Source organism: Amblyraja radiata, chromosome 1 (assembly GCF_010909765.2).
Source record: "Amblyraja radiata isolate CabotCenter1 chromosome 1, sAmbRad1.1.pri, whole genome shotgun sequence".
Taxonomy (NCBI): domain Eukaryota; kingdom Metazoa; phylum Chordata; class Chondrichthyes; order Rajiformes; family Rajidae; genus Amblyraja; species Amblyraja radiata.
Window position 1 is genome coordinate 175,646,250 of NC_045956.1, and position 21,411 is coordinate 175,667,660.

Below are 21,411 nucleotides of genomic sequence, written 5' to 3' on the forward strand. Positions count from 1 at the left end.
GGTGGGTGTATGGAATGAGATGCCGGAGGAGGAAGTTGAGGCAGGTATTATCATTTAAGGAACATTTAGACAGGTACATGGACATGGTAGAGTAAAGGGCCTGTCCCACTGTATGAGGTAATTCAAGAGTTATCCCGAGTTTCCCCTGATTCAAACTCGGAGATTTACGGTAATAGCCAATCGTAGGTACTCGGGGCTCTCCTGGACATTTTTCAACATGTTGAAAAAACATCATGAGCTTACCGCATTTCCCGAGTACCTGCCGTTAACGTTACGAGCCGCTAAGAGACGTCCCGAGCTTCGACGTACCCGCTACGCACATTCTACGTACTTACCACGAGTTTGATTTTATTTTAAATTCGGGAGAGCTCTTGGGTAAACTCGTATAGTGGGACAGGCCCTTTAGAGGGATATGGGCCAAACGCAGGCAGGTGGGACTACTGTAGATGGGACATGTTGGCCGGTGTGGGCAAGTTGAGCCGAAGGGCCTGTTTCCACACTGTATCACTCTATCAGTGCTGACTCACTTGCCTATTGTATGAGTCAGTTAATGATTCAACGGCATCATAAGATACCAGGTCCCTTATCCTTCCACGGCAAAGGAAGGCAAGAGCCTGGGCCAGGACAACCTCTTCTGGATTTGCTGGCCAGAGGAACACCGCACAATGGCGTTCAATGGAAAATACAAACTGCAGAGCCAGGAAAACTTTGTGCCTTTTATGAAAGCTCTTGGTAAGTGAATCCTTTCATTGTCTAGTAGCTGCATGCCCGATCATAGAACATAGAACAGTACAGCACAAGAATAGGTCTACAACGTCCGTGTCAAACATAATTAGGTATGCACGGTGGTGCAGCGGTAGAGTTGCTGTCTTACAGTGCTTGCAGAGCCAGAGATCCGGGTTCGATCCCGACTATGGGCACTGCCTGTACGGAGTTTGTACATTCTCCCTGTGACCTGCCTGGGTTTTCTCCGAGATCTTCAGTTTCCTCCCACACTCCAAAGACGTGCTACAGGTTTGTATGTTAATTGGCTTGGTATAAGTGTAAATTATCCTTGGTGTGTGTAGGGCAGTGTTAATGTGCGGGGATCGCTGGTCGGTGCGGACTCAGTGGGCCAAAGTGGCTTGATTCCGCAATGTATCTCTAAACTAAACTAATGCCGATACCATCACTTATCTACCTGCACAGAGCCACATTCCCCACAAATCCATATGCCTATCCTTTCCTTTTAAATGCCTTGAATGGAGGGGAAGATGCTCCTCAAACTGCGGAGCATCCTGGACAATACAGCTCACCCCCTCCATGACACACTGGTCAACCTGAGGAGCATCTTCAGCAACAGACTGGTTCCACCAAGATGCAGCACAGAACGCCACAGGAAATCCTTCTTCCCTGTGGCTATCAAACTGTACAACTCCTTCCCCTTCTGTCGTGGCTGTAGGAAAGAACTGCAGATGCTGGTTTAAATTGAAGGTAGACACAAAAATGCTGGAGTAACTCAGCAGCATATCTGGACAAAAAGAATGGGCGACGTTTCGGGTCGAGACCTTCTTCAGACTGATATCAGGGGGAGTGAGTGGGACAGAGATAAAATGTAGTTGGAGACAGTAAGATAGGTGGGAGAACTGGGAAGGGGAAGGGGATGGAGAGAGAGAGAGAGAGAAAGCAAGGGCTAATTGAAGTTAGAGAAGTCAATGTTCATACTGATGGGGTGTAAGCTGCCCAAGCGAAATATGAGGTGCTGTTCCACCAATTTGCCCTGGGCTTCACTCTGACAGTGGTGGAGGCCCAGGACAGAAAGGCCAGTGTGGGAATGGGAGGGGGAGTTGAAGTGATCACCCGTTTCTACAGCCATGTGTATATCTAATAGCCTCTTAAATGTCCCTATTGAATCTGCCATGCCCATTTCATGTCCGCAATGTCACACACCCTATAACAAGTGAACAATATGAATATCAATGATAAACGAGGATCAGAACCAGGGGCCACAGTTTAAGAACAAGGAGTAAGCCATTTAGAACGGAGACGAGGACACACTTTTTCACACAGATAGTGGTGAGTCTGTGGAATTCTCTGCCTCAGAGGGCGGTGGAGGCAGGTTCTCTGGATGCTTTCAAGAGAGAGCTAGATAAGGCTCTTAAAAATAGCGGAGTCAGGGGATATGGGGAGAAGGCAGGAATGGGGTACTGATTGGGGATGATAGAAACATAGAAATTAGGTGCAGGAGTAGGCCATTCGGCCCTTCGAGCCTGCACCGCCATTCAATATGGTCATGGCTGATCATCCAACTCAGTATCCCGTATCTGCCTTCTCTCCATACCCTCTGATCCCCTTAGCCACAAGGGCCACATCTAACTCCCTCTTAAATATAGCCAATGAACTGGCCTCGACTACCCTCTGTGGCAGGGAGTTCCAGAGATTCACCACTCTCTGTGTGAAAAAAGTTCTTCTCATCTCGGTTTTAAAGGATTTCCCCCTTATCCTTAAGCTGTGACCCCTTGTCCTGGACTTCCCCAACATCGGGAGCAATCTTCCTGCATCTAGCCTGTCCAACCCCTTAAGAATTTTGTAAGTTTCTATAAGATCCCCTCTCAATCTCCTAAATTCTAGAGAGTATAAACCAAGTCTATCCAGTCTTTCTTCATAAGACAGTCCTGACATCCCAGGAATCAGTCTGGTGAACCTTCTCTGCACTCCCTCTATGGCAATAATGTCCTTCCTCAGATTTGGAGACCAAAACTGTACGCAATACTCCAGGTGTGGTCTCACCAAGACCCTGTACAACTGCAGTAGAACCTCCCTGCTCCTATACTCAAATCCTTTTGCTATGAAAGCTAACATACCATTCGCTTTCTTCACTGCCTGCTGCACCTGCATGCCTACTTTCAATGACTGGTGTACCATGACACCCAGGTCTCGCTGCATCTCCCCTTTTCCTAGTCGGCCACCATTTAGATAATAGTCTGCTTTCCTGTTTTTGCCACCAAAATGGATAACCTCACATTTATCAGCCATGATCACATTGAATGGCGAATGGCCTACTACTGCACCTATTGTCTATTGTCTATTGGATCGTACAGAATCTTCTTCTTGCGTTTGAGGCAGCAGAAGTTATGTAACGCCCTCCAGGCGCTGTAGCCAGTTAGGCCTTCCGCATTCGGCTGCAGCAGGGTGATGCCGTCCGGGTCGACATCTGTAGGCGCCTGCCCTAGAAAGGGCGCATGCTCCGGGTTGGCGCTAAGCCGCGGCGACTGAGGGTTGCATTAGGGCTGCAAGCTGCAGCAACTGAGGTTGCATTAGGGCTGCAAGCTGCAGCAACTAAGGTTGCATTAGGGCTGCAAGCTGCAGCAACTGAGGTTGCATTAGGGCTGCAAGCTGCAGCAACTGAGGGTTGCATTAGGGCTGCAAGCTGCAGCAACTAAGGTTGCATTAGGGCTGCAAGCTGCAGCAACTGAGGTTGCATTAGGGCTGCAAGCTGCAGCAACTGAGGGTTGCATTAGGGCTGCAAGCTGCAGCAACTGAGGGTTGCATTAGGGCTGCAAGCTGCAGCAACTGAGGGTTGCATTAGGGCTGCAAGCTGCAGCAACTGAGGTTGCATTAGGGCTGCAAGCTGCAGCAACTAAGGTTGCATTATTCCTGCTGCTGTCTCTGTATGTTGTCGTTCATCCTGACTGAGGTCAGTTGACAGGGTTCACCACGAGGACGCCAACACCATAAGCCCCAATTCCACAATCAATTTAATTCGCTGAATTCTAACTTTGAGCTGGGTAAATATTTTAGAGTCATGAAATAGTTTCTGGGTATGAAATAGTTTAATGTGTGAACTCTCATGTCCTGTACAGATGCTTAAACTCAACTAGCATCGCCCAAACTTGTTGGGCCTCAAACCCTAGTGAATGAACATGTCAGCATTGAAATGGGCTGCTCATTTTAGACTGTAGAGATACTGTACAGTGCGGGAACTGGCCCTTTCAGTCCACCGAGTATGCGCCGACCATCGATCACCCCTCCATACACCAGCATGATCCTACACACTAGGGACAAGTTACAATTTTACAGAATCCAATTATCCTACAAACCTGTACGTCTTTGGAGTGTGGGAGAAAACTGAAGATCTCAGGGAAAACCCACGTGGTCCCGGGGAGAAGGTACAAACTCCATACAGACAGCGTCCGTAGTCAGGATGGAACCTGGCGCTGTGAGGCAGCAACTCTACCACTGTGCAGCTGTAACACTCAAGTTAGGGTCTAAGCTTTCTTTTAAGTGGAGCGATGACCAGTCATCTATTTCTCTCCAACAATGGGTTCAGACTGGCAAGTCAGTATCTATATTTAGATTCACAGTCTATTTTTAGCTTCATACTATATAGAAATAAACCTATTTTCCCTGAAGAATGAGGACATCTTGGATGTCTTGGTGTAGGACACCTCATCTTGGGCACAGATGCGGCGTTGACTGAGGAATTTGGAGTAGGGGATAGAGTCTTTGCAGGAAGCGGGGTGGGAAGTGTTGTCCAGATAGCTGTGGGAATCGGTAGGTTGTAATAGATGTCACAAGATAGTCTGTCTCCTGTGGTGGGGACGGTGAGATTGGGATAGGGAAAAGAGGTGTCCGAGATAGTCCTGGAAAATGTGAGGGCAGGGTGAAGTTAGTGGTGAAGTTAATAAAGTCGATGAGTTCTGCATGGGTGCAGGAGACAGCCCCGGATGCAGTCGTCAATATAGCGGAGAAAGAGTTGGGAAATAGGGCCAGTGTACGCCTGAAATAAGGACTGTTCAACGTACTCGACCAAAAGATCTCTTTAGACTTCAGACTTTAGAGAAACACTTAAAAACTGGCCCTTTTGTCCCACCGAGTCCGCACCGACCAACGATCCCCTCGCACACTAGCACTAATCTACACACTGGGGTCGATTTATAATTTACAGAAGCCAATTAAGGAAGAAACCCCGCATGTTTTTAGAATGTGGGAACAAACCGGGGCACCCGGAGAAAGCCCACAAGATCACTGGGAGAATGTACGAATTCCATACAGACAAGACCCGTGGTCAGGTTCGAACCAGGGTCTCTGGCACTGTAAGGCAGCAACTCTACCGCTGCGCCACCGTGCCGCGGCATGCTGTGTGCACGCAATACACACAGCCGGGCAGTCACGGTGGCGCAGCGGTAGAGTTGCTGCCTGACAGCGAATGCATCACCGGAGACCTGGGTTCGATCCCGATGACGGGCGCTGTCTGTACAGAGTTTGTATATTCTTCCCGTGACCTGCGTGGGTTTTCTCTGAGATCTTCAGTTTCCTCCCATATTCCAAAGATGTACAGTACAGGTTTGTAGGTTAATTGGCTTGGTAAATGTAAAAATTGTCCGTAGTGGGTGCTAATGTGCGGGGATCGGTCGGTTCGGACCCGGTGGGCCGAAGGGCCTGTTTCCGTGCTGTATCACTAAAACCTAAAGCTAATACGTGGTGTCTTGTGTGATTTGCAGGTGGGCTAATGGATCAAATGTGTTTGGTTTTGGCCATATCCCCTGTTGCTGATGTTACCAGTTAAAGACCACCTTGTTCAATTTCCAGGTATCCCTAATGACCTGATCGAGAAAGGGAGACACGTCAAGAGTGTTACTGAAATTGTCCAAACTGGAGACCACTTCAAGGCCACTGAAACCAAGGGCAGTGAAACGATTGTTAATGAGTTTACCATTGGAGAGGAGATGGAAGTCCCGGGTCCCACTGGGGAATTGATTAAGGTAACCCTTCTCTGCGTTAAGTGCATACATCCGTTTCTTCTGCCCAGTTTTAGGAGATCGTAGGAGGTCGTAGGTAGGTCGTAGGAAGGTCATAGCAGGCCGTGATAATAGTCGTAGGTACTCGTGGCTCAAGTAGGTCGGGCGTTTTTCTAGCCTGATGAAAAATGTCCGCGAGTAAAAAAGGTCGTGAATTAGGTCGTGAAAGTGGGACAGCTCCTTTAGTAGGTATGTTACAATACTTACCTTCAGCGGCGCTGCAGTTCTGCCACTAGCCGTGTGTGCGATTTTGGCGCATTTGAGCGGGGGGGGGGGTTTAAACGCGTTTTTCTCCGACCTTGTCCTGTATTATATTTTGTTGGAGTGCAAGCTTTTGCTGAAGAATTGTTCCGACGGCCGTTCTGTGTCTTTTTTTTAAAAATTCGCCCGACAAGTTCATCTCTGCAGTAATTTTAAAATCAGCTTCTGAAGCCGTCAATGCCACTGCCAATGACAGATTTTACGTAGGGGACAGGTAAAACAAAGTTGTTTATTTTTATGTATAAAAGTGTTTCTTAAGATGCCTTTAATTCACATTTTAAGCTGCGAAACGGTGATTTTTCCCCCCAATACGAAACAGTAGTATTTTTGCTGCTGATACGGGTTTAAATTCACCACAACCGCAACGTTCCAATTGATCGCGTTCCAGAAAAACCCACTCGCAAGGTGATTTAAATGGCCATTAATTTACAGGTATTGAACATTAAATTCCTTCCATTTGGCCTATAAACCTATGACAATGAGATTTAAAAATTATGTTATATTGTGAATTCTTGTGTGAATGTTATTTGGACACTTAGGCTATTTAAAAATGTTAATCTATTCTTAAGAAATGGATAGATGTTTAGATCTAGTAATTGAATTTTGTAATTAGCTACAATTGGGTAACTAACTAATTATATGCTTTAATTTCAAGTAATCTAAGTAAGATTGTTTCATATTTGTTTTCAGAATGCTTCAATCTATAATCACTGAACATCTATTTCTGTTCTCTTAAGTTTTAAGAAAGTTATGGCCATTTGACTGTCCTCGATCACAGCTTTTGTGTTAAGTCAATGGAAAAGCAATAGGGAACAAGATGCTAATTTCCGAGTATGAAAATGGCCATAACCTTTTTTTAAACTGAAGATATGAAAGTGAATTAGGTGACAAATTAAACTCCTTTTTATGCTTTATCTGATGGGATAAATTACAGACTTGATTTTTAAAATCTCAAATACCTTTAGGCAGCAACTCTACCGCTGTGCCACCGTGCCACGACTGCCCATATATATGCGGGCTGTCCATAAACAGGGAGTAGGTAAACCAGGGAGGGCTGGTACTTGTGAACTTGAATTGCCAGTCAAGATTTCCAAGAGTTTATTTGTAACCACTTTATTTCTTACTGTTGTAGGGTTTAGTCAACGCTGTGGGGAACAAGAAACTTCTTGCCAAGATGCAAAACATTACTGCGGTCATAGAGATAATCGGAGACCAATTGGTTATTGTAAGTAACCTTTCCCCGTGGTGTGGTGTTTCCTGCATAACGAGCTTTGGTGTTGATCTTTTTAAAAAAAAATTCTTAACCAACACAAGAGAACACAAAGTGTTGGAGTCACTCAGCAGATCAGGTAGAATCTCTGGAGAACATGGACAGGTGACATTTCAGGTTGAGACCCTTCTTCAGACTCCGGGTCTTTTTCTATGGGAAGTAGTCCTTGAATCCCAGTGATGCCCCCACCTCCCATCTCCAACACTCCCCTCTGTGAGACTCTTAACCAAGCTAAGGTTTTGGACAACGTTCGGCGACCAGCGATCACCCCTACACTAACACTATCCTACACACACTAGGGACAATTTACAATTTTACCAAAGACAATTAACTTAGAAACCTGTACATCATTTGGAGTGTGGGAGCAAACTGGAGCGCCTGGAGAAAACCCACGTGGTCACAGGCAGAACGTACAAACACCATACAGACAGCACCCGTAGTCAGGATCGAACCCGGGTCCCTGGTGTTGTGAGGCAGTAACTACCGCTACCCCACTTTGTTACCGAAGGTCATAGCGCTATATAGCACTGAAACAGACCATTCGGCCCAACTCGTCCATGCCAGCCAAGTTTCCTCACTGAGTGAGACACATTTGCCTGCGTCTGGCCTGAAACCTTTCCAACCATGCACCTCGCTAAGTGTCCTTTAAATGCCGTAAAGTTACCCACTGTATATCTATCGATTCTTCTGGCATCTCTTTCCTGCTGCACACCACCCTCTGTGTCAAAATGCTGCCCTTTAGGTCCCCTTGCGTGGACATGTTGGGCCGAAGGGTGTGTTTCCGTTGTAGCCAGTCCAAACTTTGTGATCAAATGGTTACTTTATTTGGTGAGATAAGTTTGACATACATGTGCGTTTGGGACTCACTGACATATTGAGTCATTGCTGCTGCTGCTGCTGAGCTAGGGTGTTGACTCGAGCTCAGCTACCTGTTGACTGGTGATCTCAAGGTAAGATCTGCCGATGTAGCAGGACACCCCCTTAACTCATGACGTCACGTGACAGTCCTGGTAACCACTGACGAGGGTTCGACAGTGAGTGGTCGGACCATCAGGTGATGCCACACCATGCTGTATAACTCTATGTCTTTAGACATGGGGACCAGTTCTAGTCCCCTTTAAATCTTTCCCCTCCCACCTTATGGCCTACATCTGTCCCCCTAAACCTCTACCCTCTAGTTTTAGACTCCCCTACCCTGAGGAAAATACTACTGCTATTCATAGAAACAGACAATAGGTGCAAGAGTAGGCCATTCGGCCCTTCTAGCCAGCACCACCATTCAATATGATCATGGCTGATCATACACAATCAGTTCCTGCTTTCCCCCCATATCCCTTGATTCCTTGATTCCTTTAGCTCTAAGTGCTAAATCTAACTCTCTTCAAAACATCCAGTGAATCGGCCTCCACTGCTTTCTGTGGCAGATAATTCCACAGATTCACAACTCTCTGGGTGAAAAGGTTTTTCCTCAGCTCAGTCCTAAATGGCCGACCCCTCATAAGATCATAAGTGATCGGAGCAGAATTAGGCCATTCAGCCCATCAAGTCTACTCCGCCATTCATTCATGGCTGATCTATCTCCCTGTCTATCTAACCCCATTCTCCTGCCTGCTCCCCATAGCGTCTGATACCTGTACTAATCTCTGCTCCTCATGACTCTATCTACTATCCCAGCTCTCAGCAACCCAGTGGACAAATACCCAATTTATTAATTCTATTATGACTCAAACTCTCCAGACCCAGTTCTTGGGCCCCCTTTGGTCATGGCTGACCATGGGTGGCTCCACGGTTGGAGAACGCCAATGCGTGGCTTTGTTTAATGTGGGGAGACTGGTGCACAGACAGCCACCACACGGTCCTTGACAGATCTGGGTCAGGATCCAGTGGCATGAAGTCGAAGATGACCGGAGACCTTTTTCTGCTGCAGCCTTCATCCGCCTTCCCAGCCGTTGTGACGCTCCACTAAGGTCAGCCATCGTCTTCTACTGTTCCACCGTTGAGGACTTGGTTGGATTGCTCATTGTCAAAGACCTCCCCCTCTACCTTACCGCCATGGCTCCAGACGGCATCGCACTCAGGATCTCAGGTCCACACAAGCTTCTCCACCACGACAAGGTGACAATCCACGGAGAAGTACCAAGTAACACCTTAATAAATATTATCTGCACCCTTTCCAGTTTAATGACCTCCATTCTATAGTATGACCAGAACTGCACACAGACTCCATCTACAATTCATTCTGCCTCAGAAAAGCAGCCAACATAATCCAACAATTGAAGAATCCAAACAAACCAAGTATCTTGGCACCAAATTGCAGAATGATCTGCGTTGGAATGGTCAGACTCATCATGCAACGGTGAAAGCAACAGGTGTCCTAAACTTTCTGAGGCGCAACTTTCATCATTGTTCAACTTCTGTCAAGAAGAAGCTATACTTCACCCTCGTTAGACCTCTTTTGGACTACACAGTTGCAGCATGGGACCCATACACAATTAAAAACATTTCTTCCATCGAACGTGTCCAAAGACAGGCAGCTCGATTTGTTACTAACACCTATGAGAGAGAAGCGAGTGTCACCAAACTTCTGAATTCTCTGGGGTGGAACCCTCTTCAAGACAGACGTGAAGCTCACCGTTTGACCTGTTTTTACAAAATGTTAAATGGTCAGCTAGACATAGACTACAAGACCTACACCAAACCCAAACCAATTAGGAGCAGACGAGGGCATTCGATCCAATTTGTGATCCCAGCTACAAAGACAGATGTGTACAGCAATTCGTTCTTCCCCCGCACAATTAAAGCATGGAATAATCTCCACCCTACTATAGTTACCCAACCAGATGCAACTAAATTTAAAGTAGCTCTTTCTTCCCAATAACCCTTTCTGGCTTAAGCCCTCCCTTCGCCACCTCCAGTTTAAATTCCATTTGGAATATTTTGGAGGACCAAGAAACCAAGAAGAACCAAGATAATCAAAGACTTGTCTCAGCCTGGTCATTCCTTTTTCTCCCCATCTCGCCTGGCTGAAGGCACAGAAGCTTGAAAGTGCACACCACCAGACTCAGGAACAGTTTCTTCATCTCTGTTATCAGGCTTCTGAACGATCTTTCCATAAGCTATGGTTGGAGAATTCACCTCTACCCCATTGCAGACATTGGACTTTGTCCATGGAACTGATGCACTACAATGCTGAGAACTATATCCTGCACTCTGTATCTTCCGCTTTGCACTATCTATTGCATTTGAGTTTGACTTAATTGTATTTTTGTTTGGTATTAACTGATCTATTTGGATTCATAAGATCATACTTCCATAAGACCATTCAACCCATCACGTCTACTCTGCCATTCAATCATGGCTGATCTATCTTCCCCTCTTAACCCCACTCTCCTGCCTTCTCCCCATAACCTCTGACACCCGTACTAATTGAGAAACTATATATCTCTGCCTTAGAATATATCCATTGACTTGACCTCCACAGCCTTCTGTGGCAATGCATTTCACAGATTCACCACCCTCTGTCCAAAGATAACAGACTAAATAAAATGTTTGTATGGATAGCTTACAAATCGGTGGCGCAGTAGTAGAGTTGCTGCCTTACAGCACTTGCAGCACCGGAGACCCGGGTTCGATCCCGACTACGGGTGCTGTCTTCAAAGGCGTACAGGTATGAAGGTAAATTGGGTTGGTAAATGTAAAAATTGTCCCTAGTGTGTGTAGGATGGTGTTAATGTGCGGGGATTGCTGGTCAACGCGGACCCGGTGGGCCAAAGGGCCTGTTTCTGCTCTGTATCTCTAAACTAAACTAAAGTAAAACACAACTTTTCACTGAACCTTGGTACATGTGACAATAATAAACCTGAAACCAAACCTAAGTCTAAGTATTTATTTGGAGACATAACCCATCAATTTAGAGACTTATCCCCTAACTGCCCCCGTCTCACTCCCCTCTCTCACACCTCATACTGTCTATTTTCCCTCTACACTCTCAGTACTGATGCAGGGTCATGACTTTCATCCCCTAATTTGAGGAAGGACATTCTTGCTATTGAGGGAGTGCAGCGTAGGTTTACAAGGTTAATTCCCGGGATGGCGGGACTGTCATATGCTGAGAGAATGGAGCAGCTGGGCTTGTACACTCTGGAGTTTAGAAGGCTGAGAGGGAATCTTATTGAAACATAAGATTATTAAGGGTTTGGACACGCTAGAGGCAGGAAACATGTTTCCGATGTCGTGGGCGTCCAGAACGAGGGGCCACAGTTTAAGAATAAGAGGTAAGCCATTTGGAACGGAGACGAGGAAACACATTTTCACACAGAGAGTTGTGAGTCTGTGGAATTCTCTGCCTCAGAGGGTGGTGGAGGCTGGTTCTCTGGATACTTTCAAGAGAGCGCTAGATAGGGCTCTTAAAAATAGCGGAGTCAGGGAATATGGGGAGAGGGCAGGAACGGGGTACTGATTGTGGATGATCAGCCATGATCACAGTGAATGGCGGTGCTGGCTCGAAGGGCCTAATGGCCTACTCCTGCACCTATTGTCTATTGTCTATTATCTATGGTCTATTAACTCGCATGTTCACATTATAGTAGTAGAATTAGGCCATTCAGCCCATCGAGTGTACTCCGCCATTCAATCATGGCTGATCTCTGCCTCGTAATCCTATTTTCATGCCTTCTTCCCATAACCCTTGACACCCGTTCTAATCAAGAATTTGTCTATCTCTGCCTTAAAAATATCCACTGACTTGGTCTCCACAGCCCTTTCAAGCAATGAGCTCCAGATTAACAACCTTTTGACTAAAGAAGCTCCTCCTCCTTTATAAATGAGAGCCCTTTAATGACCTCTGGTCCTAGACTCTCCCACCAGTGGAAACATCCTCTCCACATCCACTCTATCAATGCCTGTAAGTCTCAATCTTCTAAACTCCAGCGAGTAGACTCAAATAAGTAACAATTTCAAAGCCTCCACAGATGCTACTTCACCTGCTAAGTTTCTTCAATAGTTTAGAGATACAGGGCGTAAACAGGCCCTTCGGCCCAATGAAGGCCACACCGACCAGGGATCCTTGCATATTAGCGCTACTCTATACACACTGGGGACATATTTTTACATTTAAACCAAGCCAATTAACCTACAAACCAGTACATCTTTGGAGTGAGAGAAGAAACTGAAGAACTCAGAGTAAACCCACTTTTTTTCAAAATATTTAATTGACTGGAAGCACTTTGGCTGAAAAAGATGTGAATGCAAGCTTTAAAATCTACTTACAGATCCTTTGACTTGTCTCAGAAGAAGGGTCTCGACCCGAAACGTCGCCATTCACTAAAATGTTAGCTGATCGGTCAGCTGATCAACCGGCATAAGTTGGAATTGGCTACGCTGGGCTAAATACATCAAGTCAGAGATAAACGAGTCTACTCGTTCGCCAGGGAGCTGACGACGAGAGAAAAACCTTGCCCTATCCAAAATATGATTCGAGGGCAGGTCGCAGATCTGGCTCAGTTTACGCAGCAGAACATTGGGGTCATCAGGAGATTCAGCTGGGGTTATCCGTCGGTGCATCAACCCGAAAGACCGGAACACTGCCATTAAGCGCCCACACCATCCCACTTCTGACACCATGTAAATAGTTACCAGAGACCGTGTATGCTTTAAACACATCTTTAATCAGCACTGAAACTTAACTGCGTTGAGGACGACAGGTTGTCAGTGCATCCTAGCTGCTCAGACTGGCAGTGCCGGAAACGAGTGTTAGTATAAGTGTTATAGTGGGGTGGAGTTAGTGATGCTGGCTTGGTTCACATACATCGCCCATTCCTTCTCTCCAGAGATGCTGCCTCACCTGCTGAGTTACTCCAACATTTTGCGTCTACCTTTGATTTAAACCAGCATCTGCAGTTCTTTCTTGCACAGGTTTGTAGGTTAATCGCCTTGGTATAAGTGTAAATTGTCCCAAGTGTGTGTAGGAAAGTGTTAATGTGCGGGGATCGCTGGTCGGTGTGGACTCGGTGGGCCGAAGGGCCTGTTTCCGTGCTGTATCTCTTAACTAAATTAAGCTAAATTAACTTGTCGTTACAGATAATGACCGTTGGGGACGTTGCTTTCAAGAGAATCAGTAAGAGGGTTAGTTGAAGGATGCAGAGGACCGTGTGCTACCCGCGGAATAACATTAAAAATAAAACCTTATGACAATGGCTTTTTGTCTGACTTTTTGTGCATATCTTGCATGGCATAGTACGGATCATAATCAATGATGGTCACAAAATCTGGGGTAACTAATCGGGTCAGGCAGCATCCCTGAAGGAAAAGGATGGGCGACGTTTCCAGTCGGGGCTGCCTACTTCAGACTGCCATCCGAGCGAGTCCAGGAGGACGGGAGAAGGTGTCATCGCTGGATGGTGAGAATTCCTTCCCATAGAAGAAAGCACGCAGGCGGGGCAACGGAAACCTGCACGTCTTTGGAGTGTGGGAGGAAATCGAAGCACCGGGAGAAAACCCACTTAAATGGAGGTTAGCAGCACAACTGTTTGTATCACCCTCAATGCCTATGAGTAGATTCCCAATGGGTACCCATGTATGGCCCAAAAACAAAATAGTGTCAAGGTGTAAATCATGCCATTGCTTCTAAGGATGCCCCATATAAAGCATTTTATCGGGATGCAGGGTTTGGGAACAGTTCCATCCAAGACTACAATGAATTGCGGAGAATTGTGGACGCAGCCCAGACCATCACACAAACCAAACCTCCCTTCCAATGACTCCATCTCTTCCTCACGCTGCCTCGGCAAGGCCAGCAGCGTAATCAAGGACGAGTCGCACCCTGGCCACTCCCTCTTCTCCCCTCTCCCATCAGATAAAAGATATAGAAGTATGAAAACGCACACCTCCAGATTCAGGGACAGTTTCTTCCCAGCTGTTATCAGGCAACTGAACCATCCAATCAACAAGTAGAGAACAGTACTGAGCTACGATCTACCTCATTGGAGGCCTTCCGACTATCTTTAATCAGACTTTACTGGCTTTATCTTGCACTAAACATTATTCAAGTTATTCCCTTTATCACGTATCTGCACACTGTGGATGGCTCGATTGTAATCTTGTATAGTCTTTCTGCTGACTGGTCAGCATGCAACAAAGGCTTTTCACTGTAGCTCAGTACAAGTGACAATAAACTAAACTCAACTCAATTCATATCAACTTGCTGAAAATCTGGTATGCGGCAGCACGATGGTGCAGTTAGTAGATCCATTATTCCACTAGTGCCAAAGACCCAGATTGAACCCTGATATCCCATGTTATACATGTGGAGCTTGCAGGCTCTTCCAGTGGGTTTCCTCTGGGTGCTCTGGTTTCCTCCCACATTGTAAAGAGGGGCAGGTTCACAAGTTAACGTTCAGAAGTTATAGGAGTAGAATTAGGCTATTCGGCCCATCGAGTCCACTCCGCCATTCAATCATGGCTGATCTCTGCCACCTAATCCCGTTTTCCTGCCTTCTCCCCATAACCGTTCAAATTAAGAATACGTCTATCTCTGCCTTAAAAAGTAACCACTTCTCTTGGCCTCCACAGCCCTCTGTGGCAATGAGTTCTACCGATTAACTACCCTCTGACTAAAGAAGGTTGGTGGGTTAATTTTAAATGACCTCCAGTGTGTAGGTGAGTGATAGAATCAGGGGGAATAGATGATGGGAATGTGCCGAGATTAAAAAATGGAATGAAAATGTTTGGGTTATTGTAAGTGAGTCGTTGATTGTCGACATAGACTCAATGGGCCAAAGGGCCTGTTTATGTCCTGTGTAACTCTCTCACACGTTGACTCAATGAACATAGAACATAGAACCACACCGCACAGGAACAGGCCCTTCGGTCCACAATGTCTGTGCTGAACATGATGCCAATAAATAAACTAATTTTGATTGTTATTCCTCCATTCCCTGCTTATTCACATGCCTATCTAACATCCACTTAATCACTGCTGTTGTATCTATCGCCACTACCACCCATGTCAATATGTTCCAGGCATCCACCATTCTCATTGATTCATAGAGTCATAGAGTGATACAGTGTGGAAACAGGCCCATCAGCCCAACTGGCTCACACCGGCCAACATGTCCCAGCTACACTAGTCCTACCTGTGCCCGCCTTTGGTCCATATTCCTCCAAACCTGTCCTATCCATGTACCTGTCTAACTGTTTCTTAAATGTTAGGATTCTCTATGTAAAAAACATCCCTTCTTCCCACCAACCATCAGGCTCTTGAACACAACACAACACTCACCTCAGCAACGATGACCTTCTACGGACTACAGATCTCAGTTTTTGGATTGCCATGGAAACCTAGTGTCACGGAGAATATGTGCTAGAATAAAGGCGACTTTTATATACAGAAGGCGGTGGGTACATGGAACTTTTTGAGCTGTTGTAGGAAGTGGTAGTATCAATACGTTCCTAAAGCTTACCCCCCTAGTCTAGTTCAGTAAACCCACTGACTCAAGCACTGGACCAACTAATCTTTATTTTTAGAACACAAATTCCCCAATACTATACCTAAACAACCGCAGGTTCGATCCTTGTCTCTGCCTGGCCAAGCCCTTCAGCCTTGTGCAAGCAGACACTGCCCAAACGGTCACGTTGTCCCAAGCGCCTTCCAGAAGATCGACACCGATATAAATGGGGCTGCCTTTTATAGGTCCACGAACCTTGAGGGACCAAACTGCATAGGGGTGGTTCCCCTTACAATGCAATCATACATATCAATTGCATCAATACATTATTGACAGTTCCCCAACCCAATCACGGAGAGTCTTAAATAATGTTTCTTACAGAAGCTTCTGGAAGGAAGGTAGTCAACTGAATAATGCAACATTTACCCTGGAAAAGAAAACAATTCTGCCTGGTCTTAACACTTTGGCCAATCAACAAACAGCAGGGTAACTGTCTTGCAACATTATTTACATTATTTACAATTCCTTTGCAGCAATCCAATCACAGCAATGCATTTAAGTTTAATTGCAGAGTTTTAATACAGTAGAGCTAATAGGAGTTGATGTTTCAATCCCTGTAATAAGTCGGTACTCTTGTTATTTGCAGTGGGATTGGAGTGGTGAAAGTAATAATAATAATAATAAATTTTATTTAATGGGCGCCTTTCAGACATCTCAAGGACACCTTACATAGTAATCGGAATAAAAACATATAATCGGAATAGAACAGGTAAAAAAGACATCACAGAGACACAAATTAAAAACAGAATTCAATCCAAAAACAGAAAATCAAAAACACAGTGTGAAGAGAGAGCAGCAGCAGCTAAAGCGCGCCAGCGTCCACTCTCTCTTCACGGCAGCCATCTTGGACACAGACCTACAGGACTACAATTAGACAAAAAAATCATCGCCCCCACAGTGGGTAGCACTGTGGGGGAAGGCACAATGTCCAGTCCCCACCCCATGTTCACCCCAAAGTCAGGCCTATTGAGGCCACCGCAATTGCCTCTACGGAGGCCTGATGTCCCTGGCCGTTCTCACCGGGTGGTCTTGCCGCGGCGTCGGGAGAGTCCTTTCGGCGGCTGGGCCACCTGGAACGGCCCAGTAGGGGAGGTACGTCATCGGGGTCATCAGGTGGGCACCCTCCTTCTTTGACGTTTCATTGATAAGCCCACAACATCTCCAGAGGGCTCAACGGTGATACCTGGCGTCCCAGTTACACCCCCCTCATTTCCATATCCTCCTGTCTTCATCTTGCAGCCCAATTGTTATCTCTCCTTTTGATCCAAATCCAATTGCTGCTTTTTTCTGCAGAATTTGATAATGATTTGAATGCTTGTTGGAGGGAGCGACCCCTCACCCCCATTTTCTTTAATAGCCTGGTCATAGATGTAGCAACAAATCCCCTGCATCCCACTTCGACAGGGACAATCTTGGTATTCCAGCCATTCTGGGAAGTTTCAGTTGCCTGTTCTTTTTCCTCTCATAAGCTTGTTCAACACCATCTTCCCATGGAACTGTCAATTCCACAACGTATGCCAACTCGGCTGTTGTGGACTACAGGACAATGTGTGGCCCGAGTGTTGTAGCCACAATGTCTGGGGGAAACACAAGCCTTTTTTCTAAGTCCACTTCCGTTTTCCAATCCCGAGCAGGCTGCAGAATGCTTGCATCTGTTTTCATATGTTTTAATACATATTATCAATTAGGGAGAAATGAGGAGAACACCGGGATCTTTCACCATCCTGCATATCAATCTGCGGCTCAGAGTGGCCGGCGCCATCCACAGCCTATAATTTTCCACTGACAAAGGTTAAGCAATTCTGACAAATGCAAGGATTCTACATTTTATAGTGTCTTTAATTTGGTCAATATTAACAGTAGATGTAGGTCCAATTATAATGTTTTTATAGTAGGTAACTTGGTTGGCATGGATTAGTTGGGCTAAGGAGCCTATTTCAATGCCATGTAACTCGATAATTCAGGGAGGCTCAAGGAGCTGAATGCCCCACGCCTGCTCACAGTTGTGATGTTCTTACTTCATCCCCTCTGTATTGATTCCTAATCTTTCCATTCCCTTATTCTCCAAATCCACTGGAATTTAGAAGGATGAGAGGGTATCTTATAGAAACAGAGAAAATTTCGTAAAGGATTGGACAGGCTAGATGCAGGAAAAATGTTCCCCATGTTGCCCAGAACCAGGGGTCACAGTTTAAAATAAGGAGTAAGGCATTTAGGACTGAGATGAGGAAAAACACCATCACCCAGAGAGTTGTGAATCTGTGGAATTCTCTGCGTCACGGTGGCGCAGCGGTAGAGTTGCTGCCTTACAGCGAATGCAGCGCCAGGGTTCGACCCTGACGACAGATGCTGTCTGTACGGAGTTTGTACGTTCTCCCCGTGACCTGCGTGGGTTTTCTCCGAGCTCTTTGGTTTCCTCCCACACTCCAAAGTAGGTTAATTGGCTTGGTAAATATAAAAATTGTCCCTAGTGGGTGTAGGATGATGTTAATGTGCGGGGATCACTGGCCGGCGCGGACCCAGTGAGCCAAAGGGCCTGTTTCCGTGCTGTTTCTAAACTAAACTAAACTAGAGAAGGCAGTGGAGGTCGATTCACTGTATGTTTTCAAGAGAGTGGTTTCCGCCTCTTCTTTGTTCCGGCGATTATTTCCAAAAATTCAAAGAAATAATCACCGGAACATAGAAGAAGCAGAAACCACTTTCGACCAATAGGGAGACGGACAAAATCCACCGGGAACGGCACGGAAACCTCGGGTGGGGCTCAAAGTCTCCAGAGGTTTCCGTTCAGGTTTCCTCAGTGGGACAGGGGCATTATTATCTTTGTTGATGACATCACTTCCTTTGGAGTTGTCTGTGGTCGCCACGGTGATACATCAGCTGTCATCCTTGTACATTATAGTGGGATGAGTTCAGTGGATTGACAGTAAGAGAACTTTTGAAGGATATCAATTAATATTTTTGTCATTGTCATGTGTCCCAGATAGAGCTTGCTGCAGCACAACAGAATATGTAAACATAGTATGATATGACAGAGGCAGAGATAGATCGATTCTTGATGAGTAGGGGTGTTACAGGTTATGGGGAGAAGGCAGGAGAATGGGGTTAGGAGGGAGAGATAGATCAGCCATGATTGAATGGCGGAGTAGACTTGATGTGCCGAATGAACTAATTCTGCTCCTGTCACCTGTGAACTTTCACTAATCATGCAGATCTTTTACCAATTGAGTCTTTAATTAAGATTGGTCTAGAATAGATTGTTTTGACTGGGATGCTGCAATTACTTTCTAAATTCCCCAGCAAATATCATGATTTCAATTAGCAGAAATTCCTGTTTATTCAACGATGCCACCAAACTGCTTGGCTTAAACACCCTTAAATAGTCTCTTAGTTCAGGCTTGTAAATGCATGAGCTGTGTTTGTAGTTTGAGAAAAAGGTATGGCTTTTGTATTTTCCTGCTTGCTTGCTTTAATTATTGGTCATTTTTCACATATTGGTGAGGGGATCTTGTTATTTTCTGCCTTCTGAATTGAGTTTTATTTATTGCTGTTACAATATTAAGCTGAGTATTAGTTTGTGTAGGAAGGAACTGCAGATGCTGGTTTAAACTGAAGATTGATACAAAAAGCTGGAGTAACTCAGCAGGACAGGCAGCATCTCTAGAGAAAAGGAATACTGTAAGTGATGTTTAAGAAGGAACTGCAGATGCTGGAAAATCAAAGGTAGACAAAAGTGCTGGAGGAACTCAGCGGGTGCTGCAGCATCTATGGAGCGAAGGAAATGGGCAACATTTTGGGCTGAAACCCTTCTTCAGACTGTAAGTGATGTTTTGGTTTGAGAGGGTCTCGACAGGAAATGTCATTTATTCCTTTTCTCCAGAGGTGCTGTCTGAACGTCTGAGTTACTCCAGCTTTTTGTGTCTCAGCTGAGTAATAGTTTGTGTGACTTGTCTATTTGTTCGGGGCTGTTAGTTAAGTTGTAAACTAACTGTGTATCTTTTAGATTGCAATGCTGAGTTTCCAGCTAAAGCTCTTGTATTTGTGAATCATTAAGACACTCCTTGAGCATACGTCTTATTCCGCAACGAGTACATAATCAAGGAGTAACTATGCTTCCAGCATTTGCTTTTTCTAGTCTTATGAGTGTTCTGCCTTGAGTTTTAATTGAAATTAACAATGTTGTTAATCCCTAATTATTGAGGCACTTTAGTGCTCTGGTGCTGGAGCTAAATCTTTCCTTTGGAAGGGAACTATTCCAATCAAGGGATAGATTGGGGAAGATATTTGCACTCGTAGCATTGCTCTGGAAACTACCATAGGAGGCTATTTGGCCCTTGATTCAATGATAATTGTATTAGTCACATATACACACGCACCGTGAATTTATTTTCTTGTATACAGACCTGTATTGTCATACCTATATGTATGTGCCTGATTAACCAGATGGGCTCAATGCTGGAGTAACAGCAAGTCAGGCAGCATATCTGGAGAAAAGGAATCTCTCCTGACTCTCAGTCTGAAGAAGGATCTTGAACTGAAATGTCACCCGTTTCTTTTCTCCAGAGATGCTGCCTGACCCACTGTTACTCCAGCATTTTATCCATTGTTGCTGTAAACCAACATCTGCAGTTCCTTCATACCCCGATTAGCAAAGTGTACAGAAATGGTCTTCTGAGCCCACCTGCAAGAAGTGTCAGGCTTTCGCATCATTTTCAAAAGTCCAGTGCACCTAGGTCCTACATAGACAATAGGTGCAAGCGTAGGCCATGTGGCCCTTCGAGCTATTCAATGTGATCATGGCTGATCATCCACAATTGTTACCCTGTTCCTGCCTTCCCATATCCCTTGATTCCGCTAGCCTGAGGAGCTCTATCTAACTCTTTTGAATGCATTCAGTGAATCGGCCTCCACTGCCTTCTGAGGCAGAGAATTCCACTAATTCACAATTCCTCATCTCGGTTCTAAATGGCCTACCTCCTATTCTTAAACTGTGGCCCCTGGTTCTGGACTCCCCCAACACCTCTCATCCTTCTAAATTGCAGTGAATACAAGCCCAGTCATTCCATTCTTTCATCATATGACAGACCCGCCATCCTGGGAATTAACCTCATGAACCTATGCTACAGTCCCTGAATAGCAAGAATGTCCATCCTCAAATTAGGAGAACAAAACTGCTCGCAATACTCCAGGTGTGGTCTCACCAGGGCCCTGTACAACTGCAGAAGGACCTATTTGTGCCTCTGTCACAATGAGGAATGTGCAGGAGTCACTATGGTGGATGTTTATGTTAAAATGTATTTTTGGTGTTCTGTTGCTTTTTATTTGTATATCTGACTTGGCAAATTAAATTCCTGGTATGGTGCAAAACTTGGCTAATAAAATATTATTGTAATGTACTCCACTCCTCTCATTATGAAAGCCAACATGCCTGCTTGGCTTTCTTCACTGCCTTCTGCACCTAGAAGCTTACTTTCAGTGACTGATGCACAAGGACACCCAGGTCTCGTTGCACCGCCCCTTTTTCTAATCTGACACAATTCAGACACTTGCTTTGTTCTTGACACCAAAGTGGATAACCTCACATTTATCCACATTATAC

General features: G+C 45.4%; 1 protein-coding gene across 1 annotated transcript; it reads left to right on the top strand.

The window, feature by feature from the left end:
• Positions 1-665: 665 nt before the first annotated feature.
• Positions 666-13,469, top strand: LOC116982238 (fatty acid-binding protein, liver-like). The gene is made up of 4 exons (XM_033035526.1): positions 666-732; positions 5,572-5,744; positions 7,174-7,266; positions 13,390-13,469. The coding sequence occupies exons 1-4, from the start codon at positions 666-668 to the stop codon at positions 13,441-13,443; spliced, it is 387 nt and encodes a 128-aa protein (XP_032891417.1). The 3' UTR covers positions 13,444-13,469.
• The last annotated feature ends 7,942 nt before the right edge of the window (positions 13,470-21,411 follow it).

What these genes read in the sequence shown, in the direction of transcription:
- LOC116982238 (XM_033035526.1), top strand. Translation starts at nt 666, where the DNA reads ATGGCGTTCAATGGAAAATACAAACTGCAGAGCCAGGAAAACTTTGTG. An exon ending in GCCTTTTATGAAAGCTCTTG is followed by an intron (nt 733 to 5,571) that starts GTAAGTGAATCC and finishes TTCAATTTCCAG; the next exon opens with GTATCCCTAATGACCTGATC. An exon ending in CCACTGGGGAATTGATTAAG is followed by an intron (nt 5,745 to 7,173) that starts GTAACCCTTCTC and finishes TTACTGTTGTAG; the next exon opens with GGTTTAGTCAACGCTGTGGG.